General features: G+C 43.4%; 1 protein-coding gene and 1 long non-coding RNA gene across 17 annotated transcripts in view; one reads left to right on the top strand and one right to left on the bottom strand.

Annotated features, from left to right (window-relative positions):
- The window catches only part of LOC106850342 (contactin-3-like), a 97,322-nt gene extending 86,128 nt beyond the window's left edge, over window positions 1-11,194 (top strand). Inside the window, exons 14-21 of the mRNA XM_088171248.1 lie at window positions 74-223; window positions 1,055-1,125; window positions 2,351-2,585; window positions 3,506-3,621; window positions 4,245-4,431; window positions 7,465-7,577; window positions 8,510-8,678; window positions 9,276-11,194. Coding sequence (XP_088027374.1) covers window positions 74-223; window positions 1,055-1,125; window positions 2,351-2,585; window positions 3,506-3,621; window positions 4,245-4,431; window positions 7,465-7,577; window positions 8,510-8,678; window positions 9,276-9,379 — 1,145 coding nt within the window. The 3' untranslated portion in view covers window positions 9,380-11,194. The remainder of the gene's footprint in view (window positions 1-73; window positions 224-1,054; window positions 1,126-2,350; window positions 2,586-3,505; window positions 3,622-4,244; window positions 4,432-7,464; window positions 7,578-8,509; window positions 8,679-9,275) is intronic.
- Window positions 7,897-14,548, bottom strand: part of LOC148222462 (uncharacterized) — a 118,107-nt gene continuing 111,455 nt past the window's right edge. For 13 of the 16 annotated variants that reach the window (XR_015805970.1, XR_015805975.1, XR_015805967.1 and 10 more), the window contains 4 exons: window positions 13,598-13,719; window positions 11,943-11,999; window positions 9,226-9,393; window positions 7,897-8,722 (listed from right to left, as the gene is read on the bottom strand). This is a non-coding gene — a long non-coding RNA (uncharacterized LOC148222462). The remainder of the gene's footprint in view (window positions 8,723-9,225; window positions 9,394-11,942; window positions 12,000-13,597; window positions 13,720-14,548) is intronic. The other 3 variants (XR_015805961.1, XR_015805962.1, XR_015805963.1) reach the window with 1 other exon arrangement.

Here is a 14,548-nt window from a genome sequence, read left to right on the forward strand (position 1 = left end):
CACAAGCCCCAGGGCTGAGGGAGTGGCTCTGGCACCGGGTTCCTGAGCTGGCTTTTCCCTTTCTCTTTCCTAGTTCCCGATGTGATCGATGGGAAAACCTTCACCAGCACAGTAGTGGATTTAAATCCTTGGGTTGAATATGAATTTCGTGTAGTTGCCAGTAACAAAATAGGAGGTGGAGAGCCTAGTTTGCCCTCAGAAAAAGTAAGAACTGAAGAGGCAGGTTAGTGGGTTCTTCTATTTGTTTTTATTTCAAGAATCTGGAATATTGACAAAGAAAAGGAGTGTTTATGTCTTTGGCTCTTTGCAAACAAGCTTGGAATTGCCATTTGATATAAAAGCCTGTAACAAGTTCGTTTGTATCTTGTCATTGAGCTGTGGGACAGTTTGTGTTGCATTACTGAACATCACAGAAGCATAACATCTAAATCCATTTAAACTGCATTTACTGTGCCAAAATCTGCCAGTCCAGGCAGTGCTGCAGAGTCTGAAGGTATTAATGGATGGAAAGAGGTTAATTTTGACAGGGATTTTGATTCCTGGTGTTTGATCAGTGAAACCCTTCCGTGTAACAAGCATTGTGGCTCAGAAGAACCCATCAATTATAACCCCAGTTCACTTGGAATTGGGCCATTTCCCAGTTTATCTGCATAACATCCCTTGAAGTGTTCAAGGACGTGGAATTCTGAGCAGCATGCTTTACTGGAAGGTGTCCTGGAACAAGATGATCTTTGGGGTCTCTTCCTACCCAGGCCATTCTCTGAGTTAACTCGAGAAAAATTAAGCCTGTCTCCAGTTTTTCCAAGTTTCTAAACACAGCAGAGGTGAAAGCTGTGAGCTGCTGAGCTTCTCCAAGTGCTCAGAGGAAGCCCAGCCTGGCCCAGGGAAGGATAAATGTGGGTCAGGGCTGGGGCTTTTGCCCCTGCTACCCCAAAACTATTTACCCTGATTGCAAAAGGAGTGTGAATATGGGTTAAACTCAGAGCGTGGGGGTGATGTGGTGTTTTCTCTTGTCTCTGCTCTGTGCAGACATCTCTGCATTTCCTTTCCACAGTTCCTGAAATTCCCCCATCTGAGGTCAGTGGGGGAGGAGGCAGCAGATCTGAACTGGTCATAACGTGGGATGTAAGTTTGCTGGGGAGAAGTTTTCTTCACAGAACTTCTTTTCTTTCTTCTCTTTCTGCTCTCTCTGAATCTCCCTGGCTGCAGCAGCTTCTCCTCTGGGATGTGCACATGCCACGTGTGATGTGAGCCCTGCACACTGGCCTTGGTTCTTGCACTCCCTGTGCTGGATGGAAATCCCCAGGGAATTCAGTTTGGCTGGGATTGTTTCTGTTCTCAAACAAATGTTAAGGCTAAAAAGGAGGCAGGAGGGCAGGGCAAGAGGGAAGGGGGATGGTTTGGCCAAAGATTTTGGGCTTTGCAGTGCAGATCTGCAGTTCTTGCTTTCCCACCATTAAATCTGGATGCACGTGCTAACCAATACAGAGTTTATATTATGTATCTCTTTTTTAATGATTTAAAGAACTGTTAATATTCTGTTCCTAGCATTGACTACTCTGTGTGGTTATCTAATCATAATCACATCAGAAGAAGGTTTAAGCCAGTGTATGAAGGTGGTATTGGATTCTCTAATAGCTGACCAAGCAATTATTCATTTTTTATGAACTGTGGATTGATGAAAGAAAAGTTTTTCAGTATTTACTGAAGAGTGCCTTGAAGCAAAATACTTGGTGAAAACCAGAGGTTACATCTGAAAGTTGTTCTCTTCTTGAAATGCAAACCTTAAAATAGGTTGAAGGGAGCACATTTTGCTGTGCTGGAGCCTGGAGAGGCTCCCTGGAACAGAGGCAGAGTTAAAGGAATAAAGCAGGGATTTATTAAAAACCCTTCAAAGGATTCACCTTGGGCAGTACAAGAGCCTGGCCATGGCTACACCCAAGCTGGACCCTGGGTCAGGAGTTTTCACACTTTTATCAGTTTGGGTCCATTTCCATCTTGGGTTCATTGTCCAATCCCAGCTCCAGGTTCTGCAGTCCCATCCTCCCAGATTCTCTCCTCCATTCGCTGCTGTTTGCACTTTTTGGGGCTGGAGCTGCAGCTGTCCTTGGTTGTGGGGCTGGAAAAGGATTGTTCTGTGTGCTGAGCTGGGAGGAGAACCTGGAACACTTTGTATGAAGTGCAGTCACACACTAACGCAGCACAGAATCTGAAAAGCTAAAGCTTAAGGCATCAGTGCCAGAGTTAATTGGCTGAGGGTTTGATGCCAAGTGCAGTGGCAGCACCTGCATCAATCCCCGAGTTCCCCAGTGGCCTCACAGCTTGCTGTGTGTGTGCTGTTGTGTCCCAGCCCGTCCCCGAGGAGCTGCAGAACGGGGAAGGCTTTGGCTACGTGGTTGCCTTCCGCCCCTCGGGCACCACCACCTGGATCCAGACCGTGGTGACCTCTCCTGACACCCCCAGATACGTGTTCAGGAACGAGAGCATCCTGCCCTTCTCCCCCTACGAGGTCAAAGTCGGGGTGTACAACAACAAAGGAGAGGGGCCCTTCAGCGCCGTGGCCACCGTGTTCTCAGCAGAGGAAGGTACAGCCTTGAGCCACCCCAAACCCTTCCAGTGCTGAATATTTTCAAAGAAAGGCCTTATAAAGTATGGTTTAGCTCCTTATAAAGTATGGTTTAAGCCCTTAAAAAATATGGTTTGGGCCCTTATAAAATATGGTTTATGTCACTGTAAGGCTAGGGAGTGGTGAAAAGATACAGCAGCACAGACTTCTTCCAGAAAGCAGAAGAAGTGATTTATTGCAGGAGCAGGCACATTTTTATAGACTGGTTTGCAGAACCAAAGGGTACAATAAGCTTGTTGGTGCAAGGAAGGCAACACCTCTTGTAAACGTGCTCTCATCGTGTTCCTCACACACTCATCCTGTCCACAACACCAGGTGCTAAACGTGGTTATTAATTCTTTCTGTTCTGTTGTCCTCTGAGTAGCTTGGCAAAACCAGACTGCTGTTTTCCCTGACTTTTACTAGCATCCACAGGTTTAGGCCCTGCTGCTTTAGCTAAGCTGGCAGCTAGCTTATAAATGCCCCTGTGAAAAAAACCAGAGGAGTGAGAATCAGTTTGCATAGAAATCTGTTCCCATAGAGGAAAGAAGGTTGCACCTGTAATGACAGATCTGTCCCATGAGAATCTGTGAAGAAAATATAGAAACTAACCAGAAATAAAGGGATTTGATGGACATACACACAGGCCATTTACCAACAAGTAAACCGAATTTCAGTGTATTGTTAGCCAGTTAGATTTGACATGGTGCCTTCTGATATTTCCTATAAATATGAGCTTTGTGAATAGAGAATTGGCTTTTCTACAGGAAGAAACCGAGTCCCACCTGTTTGTATTGCAACATTTCCATGAGCTGTTCCAGCTCAGGGAGGTGAGGTGGGTTGGGATAAGGACAGGTTTGATCCCACAGTCACCTCTCCCTGCTTGATTTCCCAACACAGAGCCCAGCACAGCCCCCTCAGGAGTGTCTGCCACCAGCCTGTCCTCCTCAGCCATCCAGGTGTCCTGGACAGCCATTCCCTGGAAGATGAGCAATGGAAGGCTGCTGGGCTATGAGGTGAGTCTGTGGAAATTAAAATATTTCAATCAATCCTATTTATTAAATAAAATCCACTTCTCTTTGTGAAGGGCCGTGGGCCAGAGGGTCCTGCAGCACAACCACACACATTCACCCCAAATCTTGCTCTTCCTGCCCCACCTGCAGCCAGAAGGAGGATAATTTTTACTATATTTCTTAAAAAAACCCCCACAGAATGAAACTGTGTTTTGCTTCTTGTGCTTATAGATAGTCATGTATCAAACATAACTCCAAACTAACTTTTTTTCAGAATTACATTTGCTTTCAAAGAAACTTCTTTATAAGGTACATTTTTCTGAGCTTAACTTGTTTCCTTTTTAATGAAGTAATGTTTTTCCTCTTGTCATTGTTTAGTTCAAGCAAGATCTAATATTTCAATTGCCTTTTTCCTGCAGTCACACTGAAAAGAGCAGCAAGTGTGAGAAGCAGATGGATAAGAATATTTTATTTTTGCCCAGTAAACATATTTCTGAAACTTTAATGCATTTCTGCCTTTTCCAGCTGAAGGAAAAAAAGAATGCACTTAAAAGAGTCGAGTACAGTGCTGTGGATGAGCAGCCCTTCCACACAAGACTTAAATGGTTTTGGTTTTTATCTCCTAGGTTAGGTACTGGAACAATGGCCAAAAAGAAGAATCTTCAAACAGAATAAAAGCAGCAGGGAATGAAACATCAATAAAAATTACGGGGTTGAGGAGCAACTTGGCTTATTACACAGCAGTCCGTGCCTACAACAGTGCTGGAGCAGGGCCCTTCAGTGCCACCGTCAATGCCACCACCAAAAAGCCACGTGAGTATGTCAGTGTGAAGTGGGGAGAGGCACAAATGGTGTGGCAGCACTTGGAGGGGGAGGACGAGCAGTGGCATTCCTGGGAATCACAATATGAGTGACCCAAATTTCCCTGCAGTCGAGCCCAGAGCTTCAGCAGGGTGAGTAAAACCCAACCATTCCTGGGCAGCCCAAGGAAGAGCTGTAATTCCTGCACAGAACCTTTATTATGCTGCTAATGACTGGGAGAAATTGAAAAGAAGAATGTCTGTTATTTAGAAGGTGGGGAAAAAAAAAAAAAAGACTTGTTGAATTTTTCAGTGTTCTATAACGTATTTATAAGTTCTCTGGGGCATGGCTTTTGAAATGCAATGAACCTCGTGGAGTTCATGCAAAACAATCCTTCATGTCCACTGTTTCCCCTTGAACAAATTGCACAGGAGGCCACTCTGCTGCTGCAAAGGCAAAATGAAGCTGGAGAACAGATTGTCAAAGGCTGCACTAATTTTTCTACGAGCGGAAATATTTTTAGTGTGCTCTTCCATTGTAATACAGCTCAGAATCAGGGTCATCAGTCTTGAAGTGTTTCTGTCAGAGGCACAAGAACACACAATTAAATGTGTCTGAAGGGTCAAATTCCCTGCAATAATCATTAACATCCCCCGAGCAGACGGAGTTGTAGCATTAATATTGTGAAATAAGCCAGTTTATCAGAAATTATTATATGCAAAAATGAGTGTCAGTCTGTCAGTGAGGACTAAACCAACTCAGATTTGCCAGAGTTTAAATATGTTATAGGCACAATTACCATGAACTGGCTGAAGTGACTGACTGCCTGCAGCCTGGACAGGACATGGGAAAAGGAATTTTTTTCTAATTAATCATCTTTGTGGCTGCTCACTGGAGGTGGTGCCAGGCTGATCAGCTCAGGGATTTTCAGTCCCTTTTTTAGTGTGCCCCCACTTTTGAGGGGTGTGAGTGAGAGCTGGACAAGCCCCTGATCTCACTGGTGTGAGCAGGATCTGGATCAGGCCCTTGCTATTTGGAATAATTAAAAAGGAAAATTAATTGCATTATGTCCATGGATCTTTCTGGTGAATAAGGAGAGCAAACCCATGTAATGTCAGTCTGAAGATTTTGATAAATTAGTTGAATTGCTAAGAGAAATAATTCTCCATGCTACTGAAGTAGAAACTGATTTTTCATTCAAATGTGTGATTTTTAATCAATCCCGATTTGTAATTTAATTTGAATATTTGTGATTGATGTGGTTCTCACTGTGAAGGATTTGCATCCCCCCACAGGACCTGCCAGGTACATCTCAGAAACTCGTGCCATATCAAGAAATAAAAATAGTTCAGTTCTGTTGGCAGTGTATTTCAAAACTGAAATTGAGCCCTTGACAATTAAAATATCTTTGCTTTTAAATTTGAAACATGCATATTTACAGCCCAGAATAACAAGTGGAGCTTTAAATATTGCTATGTAAAATGCCAAGTGAGCGGGGAAGACTTGTCTAAGTTGTTACAATTATTTCCTATTTAGAAAGTCTTAAAATCAAACCCCAGTGTTCTGTCCATCAGCTCCTAATTCTGAGCAATGCTCCTGCCTGAGAGCAGCTTTGAGCAGCTCAGGAATCCCTGCAGCTCCCTGGACATGTCCTGGCGTGGCTTGATGGATCAGGACCTGCCACAAATGAAGTTCTGAACACTGATGATTGCTGGAGATTTTGGTGTCTGCAGCAAATGGAGTTCTGAATCCCACAGACAGAGACTTCCAGTTCTTATAGATAATTACTCTTCATTTTTTTTCCACATGTCATCTTAATATTTTGTTGTGGATTTCAAGGATGACTCATTTCCTTTGAAATTCAGCTGTAATATCTCAGTGTGAAAACGATTCATACATGCTGTAACACTTCATTCTCAGGAGTGAAACAATCTCCTCTTACATTTACAAGAAGTGGTTATTATTAGAACATCAGGTTAAGTCTTCCTCAGCACATAGAACAAGACAAATAGTGGAAAAAAAATAGCTGTAGGTGGTTGGTTGACTTTGGAATGATTTTTTTTTTCTTTTTTTTGAGTATAATCAGGTGAGTTTTGATCTGTCTGCTTATGGAAAGAAGGCAGGGAAGTTCCTGTGTGAAAGAATTGAAAAGAGGAGGGGAAAAAAAGAGGAAAAGAGCCATAAGCACATGGATACAAGTGTTCCAAACCACTCTCAGTGCTTAAAGCTGGAAGCTCCAGTCTCAAAGCACAGCTCAGTCCACCTAAGCAGCAGTTGCCTCCACTAGGTGACAGCAACAGTAAATTGTTCTCCTTAACACATTTAGGAAAGATTTTAATCATTGATTTGTGTCACTGCAGGACCCATTTTCTGGGAAACCAACCCGAGGTGTTTGAAGAGGTTTGTACTTCCCTGAAAGCTCCAAGGTACACCAAGGGGCAGAGCCCAAGGCATGCAGCTGCTCTGGAAATAACAGCCTTGGGTTGCTAATGAGCAGAAAATCCCAGCAGATTGCCTTGGCCAAAGCCCACTTTTGGCACAGGCTCAGTTCAGAGCCACAACTCGAGTTGGAAGAACCAACAGACAAAAAAAAAAAAAATTCAAATATTTTATGAAACATCTTAAAGCAAATCAACATAATGGGTAAATTTGAATATTCACTGAGACTAAATTTGTCTAACAATCTACTGTGAAGAATTTTCTTGTTCTTGGCACTGTACTAAAACTAGAAATTGTCTGTTACCATCATTAGAGTTTGTTTTAATTAATCACCCGTGTCCTAAGGCACATGCTTCTGTCTGGCTGTATTGAATGCAGGACCAGCAACAGATATTTCAACTTCAGGAACAACATTTAGGTGCCATTCTGGCTTTTTCCTTCCTTCTGTTTTTCGAATTTAGCCTCTGAACCATAACGAGCACAGAGAGGAGCCTGCACTGGAGCTGCTTTTGCATCCCAAATGTAATGACAGCCAATTACCTGAGCTGGTGGATCAATCACCAGTGCCAATTAAATTAAAGCCGTGCTTTTGTTGTGTGTTTGAAGCACCCAGCCAACCTCCAGGAAACGTGGTGTGGAATGTCACAGACTCCAGAGTCATCCTGAGCTGGGAGGAGGTCAGAGCCATGGACAACGAGTCCGAGGTCACAGGGTACAAGGTCAGTGGGGACAGAGCTGGGAGCAGTCCAGAGCTGGTATTTCCTGGCTGTTTGCATGTTCAGAGGATGGACAGTACCACCCCTCGACCATTTCACTGGGGTCTCCTTTTTAGGGGCTTTAAATCACATTCTAACAGTGTCTCACCATGAATGTCCCCTAATCCCTTTCCCTCCCCATTGGTCAGCTCTTGGGATCCCACCCACACCTGCATCTGCATCTTAGAACATTTAAACACTTACCCCATCCTTAACACTTCTTTTCAATGTGTAACACTTACCCAAATTGATAAAACTTTGAAAGAAACCAGGAAGATTTAGCTTGATGGATGTAGCTTCCATTGCTGGCCAGGTATATTTATTATGTTTATTATATATTACCACATATATTAAACGGATATTTTTAAACCCTTTCTCCTCTTACCTTATTTATTATATATTATCACATATATTAAACTTTCACCTCTTACTTGCTGTGGGCCACGCTCATTTCCCTGGTAGAAATTACACTATTGCATCTGCTCTAAATGCCATCAGCACACAAATGTAGAAGTGTTTAAATATGTCATATGTGTGTAAAAGAATAGCTGAGGATGCTCCTGATAAGTTCTGTACAGCTGGATCCCACATGATAAATTCCTGAATTAAAGATTTAGGCTGAAGATCTGATTACCCACCGAGCTGTACTGGCAAGAACAACATGTTTACAGCTACCACCACCCATTTTTTCATATTATTGCAATAAAAAACAACATGGATCATCATCCATTGCGCCAATTTAAATTAAATCTGGAATAAAAGTCTCTGCTTGATGTTCCCTTCTTCTTTTAAATGTAACTGGAGTATTAACCAAAAAACCAGCTGTGGCTTTGCTGCCAGCCCTTTGGGAAGGTGCAGCCTTGCAGGGAGGGTGCTGAGGCTGTGCTGTGTTGCAGGTTCTGTACAGGACCAGCAGCCAGAGCAGGGTGGAGGTGCTGAGCACGGCCAGCACCACGGCCGAGCTGTGGCTGCGCCTGCAGGACGATTATTTCATCGAGGTCAGAGCCACCACGGAGGGGGGAGATGGCAGCAGCAGCCAGCAGATCCTCATCCCCAGGCTCGCCAGTAAGTCCAGCCACTTCTCCTCCTTCCCAGCTTGTCTGTGCTTCCTTTGTTGATGGGGGGAAAAAAAAAAAAAAAACACTAAAATTAATGCTTAGATGTTGTATGGTGATAAGGTAATAAAAGCAAAGCAGTTAAATTCTTCGTGCCTTTATGCATGGCAAACTCCATTCTGCTGAACTGGTAAATTGCCATGTAAATTGGTATTAAAAATGTTAAGTTTATTAGTTTTTCTCCTTTTTTTTTTTACCTTTTTCTCCTTTTTTTTTTTTTTTTTAAAAAAAGACTATTACCTTGAAAGTAGACTCACAGAGTCATGGAGTTTGGAAAAGACCTCCAAGATCTTTGAGTCCAACCTTTGACCAAACACCACCTCGTCAGCTAAACCAGAGCACTAAAACCATTCATGATCACAGCATTTTGCAAGATATCTCTGTAATTTTTAAATATTTACTGTATTTTTGTAGAGATCTAGTGCTTGCAAGAAAAAAAAAAAAATGACAGTAATTTGTGCTTAGCATCTAGGAAGAGTAATAATGTGGCACAGCACATACTTATGCTTTCATTTAATCCTCAATTTATTTTTTTCCTTTGTCATAGGTATGGATGCAAGAGGTTCTGGTCCATCAGTCTTGAGTATCTCCAGTGTCTCCAGCTTCTTAGCAACAATATTTTCCTTGACCCTTAATTCCATGTTGTGCTGATACATTTGCATTTGCTGGGGGAAAAAAAAATTGGTTACTAAAGTGCTTTTTTAAAAAAAAAATGCAGTGGTTAAAGCATGTTTTTTCTTCTATCCTGACGTGTTTTTAAATTCTTTATATTTCACTGTAAGTTGAAGTAAAAATACCATGTAAAGTTTAGCAAATCCTTTAAAAAGGAATCTAAAATGCCTTAATACTTGAACCAAAGGAGTTTACATGTTACATACTTCAGATGCAGTGTAAGAGAGGGGGAGGGATGGCACTGTGAGGTCAGGGCTGCAAGGGAGAGTGAGAAACTCCATTTCTGCAGCAACCCCGAGTTGTTCTGGGTCTGTTCTGCACTGTTAAAATAACATTTGGCTTGGAAAAGATGAAATCAGGGGTGTGGCTGTTACCAGTGGGAGGGTAACACAACCAGCACGTGGTGCAGTGCCAGCACCCAGGAGTTGGGATCATTTTCCCGTGGGAGTTGCTCTAAATGGAAAGAAATCCCCAAAGAAATCCCATCTGGAGCAGGGCAGAGGCAGAGCCTCCACTGCTGCTCCTGAGAAATGATGCCAGCTGTGTTTTGAGGATGTTTGTGCACCTTCTCATCCACCCACCCTTCACCAGTAAATTCTGAACTTCATTTCCTCATCTGCCCACCTTACCTTTCCTAACCAGGCTCTTTGTTCACAGCCAAGCTCCCCCACCCTGAGGAGGATGTGATTGCCCTCCTGGCAGTGTTTCAGGAGCTGAAGTGCCCAGCTGGCAGCACTGGTGACATGCAGGGGCACCATGGCCTTAGGAAGAGGGACAGCCACCCTCTCCATCCCTTGTGACGTGATGCTCCCAGACCTGCAGCCCCAAATTCTCTTGCTCATTTCTCTGGCACACTGCAAACACCCTGAATTCAGACTTTCAGTCAGACCTCTCCTTCCTGCTGCTCTGTAACCAGTTCTGAACTGTTCCACCTGCTCTGGCTCTCAGCTGCACCCCACTGCTGTCACATGAGTCTGGGAAGTTCATGGCAATATTGGGATATTAAAAAAAAAAGGTACAACAACTCTTCAGACTTGCTGTTGTAGAGAAATCTGTGCTTGCTTTCATATCAGTAAATTAAAGATACATTAAGCCTGGTCCATTTGACTTGTAGAGTTGTGGCTTCAGTCAAATCAGCCTTTTAGACTCTAAACTTTTAGAGAGGTCACAGCATCCCTGTTCACATGCCATAAAGCATCTCCTCTTAAAGATTGGTGTTTTTTCATTTCACAATATTATTGCAACACACAGAACTACAAAGGGAGAACCGGGATTAATAAAATGATGGTGGCACTGTAGAAAAAATACCTTGATATACATTCAGCTGGCAGATGAGCTGATGAGCTCCAGATGAGACAAAGTGCTGCTGAGGAAAGCAAGAGCTGTATATACTGTACATAGAGAGCTATAAATGAGTTAAAAATTAGTTGTTTTTTCCATGTGGCTGACCAGTGTTGTTTTCAGACACTTGCAAACAGGGGGGTGGGTGGGACATGGAAATCCAGGTGTTCCTAGTGAGTAAATAGTTCTATTTCATGCAACAAAGGGTGACTCTTGTTTCACAAAATTCTAGTCCAGGTTCCTGTACTGCCCATTTTTCACGTGCTTACATTGTATTCTTACTTGATTTCTAGTTCTATATCTCCATGAGATATGTACCCAGTACCTTGTTTCATATTGAAAAGGTTGAAATTTATCCTTGAACTTCCAGTTGTGTGTGTATCCTATGGTTATCTGTATGCATTCTTTTCTATGGCTCTAATAAAATATTTATTATATTGAGGGATAATAGAATATCTCAAAGTGTTATTGCTTGTTCCTGTTACATATTTGCACACGTTGGGGGTTAAATACATCTGAAAATGGTTGTGCCCAAGTTTCTGCCTATAGGTTTGTAGCAGGATGGGCAAAAATCCACCTCTATTTCCCTGGCTTCACTTCCCATCTATTCAGTCAGGCTGTTTCCTCTTCCCTATAGTGCAAAAAAAAAAATAAAACCTAATGTAATTATACTGAAGAAGAGTTAATTTTTTATAATAATTTATTCGGTGTATCATTATTTAGCATTAAATTGCAGGCCCTGTTTGCTGCTGCAGTTGCCTGTTCCTTTCAAGCTGCAGCTTCCCATAAAACCTGAGATTTCCCAATTCTAAAACCTTTTCCTCGGGAACACAGGCACAGCACAACTATTTATTTTAATTCAAAGTGTGAATTCTACCTGCATAATAGGGAGCTGACCCAGATGCTGCAATAAGGGTTAATAATGATCCCATCAAATCACAAGTGTGTGCACAAGACTGAAGTAATTTTTCTTGAGTAAATCAGGTTTTTTTCCTTTCAGATGGTTGTAGGTGGACACTCCTGCCTTTCTCTGCTTCCCCAATGTCCAGATTAGTCTTCCTTTAAACTGATCTCTGCCTCATATCATGTTAATGCAGCTCAGGGTTATTTGCATTAATAGAAGTGGCTTAGTTCTCCAGTGAGTTGATAAAAAACAAGCTGGCATTAGGAAAATGCAGGAGGAAAAGGTGGGTAATCCTACCTCTTGCAGGCATTTCCAGAACAGCTCCTGTGACCATCCCAAATTAGCAACTCAGTCCTAGAATGTAAAAAAAAAAAAAAAGGAATAATAATAATGATGAAAAATGTGAATAGAATTCCTTAGACAACAAGAACTACAGGTGGTGGGAAGGGTGGTTCTGCTATTCCATTGGACTTGTGCTTCCCCAAAATAACCAGCACTTTGTAACAACTAATATTTGAAATCTCATAAGGAAGAATGGTAGGCTTCAGTTACAGTTTCAAAAATTGCATTCTTTTCAATTCCCCATCCAAAACCAGAGCTGTATTCAAGCCTGGATTTCTCAGAGGTACTTGCAGTAAGAATTTTTTTTTAAAAAAACCCAACTTTTGCTTTGAACAGTTTACTGTGGGATATGTTACAAACATGCAGGATCCTCTATGAATACAAAATGAGTTAAAAACTAATATCACTTCGGGCCAAAGGAATATTGGAGATCTCCATTTTCGACTTAATTTGCCTTTCAGTGGTGGCAGGCAGACGTGGGCAGTGCCTGCCAGGTTCTATCTGTTATGTCTTAATAACAGGCAATAAAGCAAGCTGTCCAGCATGAGGGAGTGCATTCATCTGACAGCTCTGCCTGAAATAAATAACAATGGAATATTGTGAAAATAAAACGAGTTTGTAAACAGGCCCCAGCTCTCTTAGGGGAAACAACCGCCTGGATTGTTTTATGCTAATGCTGTGAACTGCTGAGAAGCAATAAAAGGGATGGGTTTAGAGACAGACCTGATGCACCTTGCAGCTGCTTTATCAGGGCTGATGGAGAAAAAAAGGCACTTGGAACGTGGGAGCTGCCAGGGATGGGGGATGTGGTGACCTCCAGCAGCCTTGTCCCCTGAGAAAAGGGATTTCCTGAGAATCCCACAGGGCTGGGGCTCTGAGGAGGAGGGAGCAGCTTAGGAAAGGGACAGAATGTCTCCTTTTTTCTGCTCAGCAGCCTCTGCAAGCTCTGTTGCAGTTTTTGGAGTCTTACCTTTGGCCTGGAAGTGTTTCCCCAGGTGGCTGGGGGTGTGGACACCTCAGTGGCAGTGACACCGGGACAGTCTGTGCCACAATCACAGCCCACTGTCACTCTCAAATAACCCTGGCATCAATTTGGGACCTGTTTCCCTCTTTTCCTGGCTGTGACTGCCAGTCCTCTGTCCTGTCTCTCAGAGGCACCCCAGAGTTGTCCCCAGAAGTTTGGGGTTTCAATAAACGCCTTTCCTCCTGTTCCTCTTGCAGAGCCTGAGCTGCCACGTTGCAGTGTCTGCACTGCCCTCGTTGGAATTCATACCCTGCCCTTGGATTGCTTTGGGTCTGAACTCTGTGTTTTCTGACTTCACAGTTTGTGCATGAGAGTGTTTTAGTATTAGAATTTCACAGGACCTTCATGTGCATCCTTCCTTTGCTTTTTCCATCCTTAAGGGTCAAGAAAACTTGGTAAACTCGCTTGGAATTAAATTTATTTTCTTGAACTCCTCACTGATCTTTCTGAGGTCAAGAAGTGTCTTTGAAACTCTTTTTTTTTTTTTTTTCTCCCCAAATGCACAAATACAGGAGGCATGCCCGTAACCCCATGCAGCATTACTGAGACACTTTTCTTCCCAATGTACCCGGGATTATTTTCTTACCCTTTAAGAGCATAGTTAGTCCTGTGAGGTCTGGACCATGCCTGCTCTCTGTGCTGTGCTTTTCATTCCTTCCCAGCCATTTATTCCCTTTGGGGGGAAGAACATCAAGGCACTGGCAGAGGCTGAAAAAGGAAGAACCAAAAGCATCCTGTTAGGAACCCGTGAAAGGATGCAACTTCAGGATGCTCATTAATTCAGCCCATGAAAATTTAAACTCAGAACAGCTCTGAGGACAGTGGGACAGCCAGAATTGTCCCTCAGGAAAGGGAAGGTTTTGGGGGAGTCCAGCTCCTTGCTGGATTCTCAGCCCTGACCCTCCCAAATTCTGCACTCGTGGGGATGCAGAGCTGCAGGAGGAGGGACAGGGATTTGTTTCTCCATTAAGAGCCAAGGGTACAGAGCTGGGCTGGCCCAGCAGCACACAGGGAGGGTTTGAGTGCCCCTGGTCAAAGGTGGGACCCAAACCCAGCTGCCAAAACGTGGAAAACCCACAATAGAAGTGATTCCTTTGAACAAAAGGCATGGGCAGCTCCGGAGGCATTCCCTGCTTCCACAGCATCCTCCTGCTCAGGGACGGGGGTCTTGGGAGTCTCCTGATCCTGCAAAGTGAGGCAGGGACCTCCAGGAACACGAGGGGACAAGCCCTGAACCCTGCAGGTGGATTTTGTCACCTCCAGGGGAGGTGCTGTCAATGTTCCCCTGAGACTGGAGCACCCAAAGGCTCTCCCTGAGCCAATTCCCTCTGAAGATGGGATCTGGACGGGCAGGGAAGGTGTCCCTCGGGATTGCTGTCCCTGGGGGGATCTCTCTTTTGTGCTGGAACACAAGCAGTGATGTGTTACATCAGGTAAAAACACAAAAAGAGAGAAAAAAGGGAAAGCCCTGTCGTTCCTCCCCCTGGTGATACCAAGAATAAATCATTTTCCCAGGACCTGTAAAGGAGTCAGAACA

The sequence above is a fragment of the Sturnus vulgaris genome, chromosome 11 (genome assembly GCF_052056855.1).
Source record: "Sturnus vulgaris isolate bStuVul1 chromosome 11, bStuVul1.hap1, whole genome shotgun sequence".
Classification (NCBI taxonomy): domain Eukaryota; kingdom Metazoa; phylum Chordata; class Aves; order Passeriformes; family Sturnidae; genus Sturnus; species Sturnus vulgaris.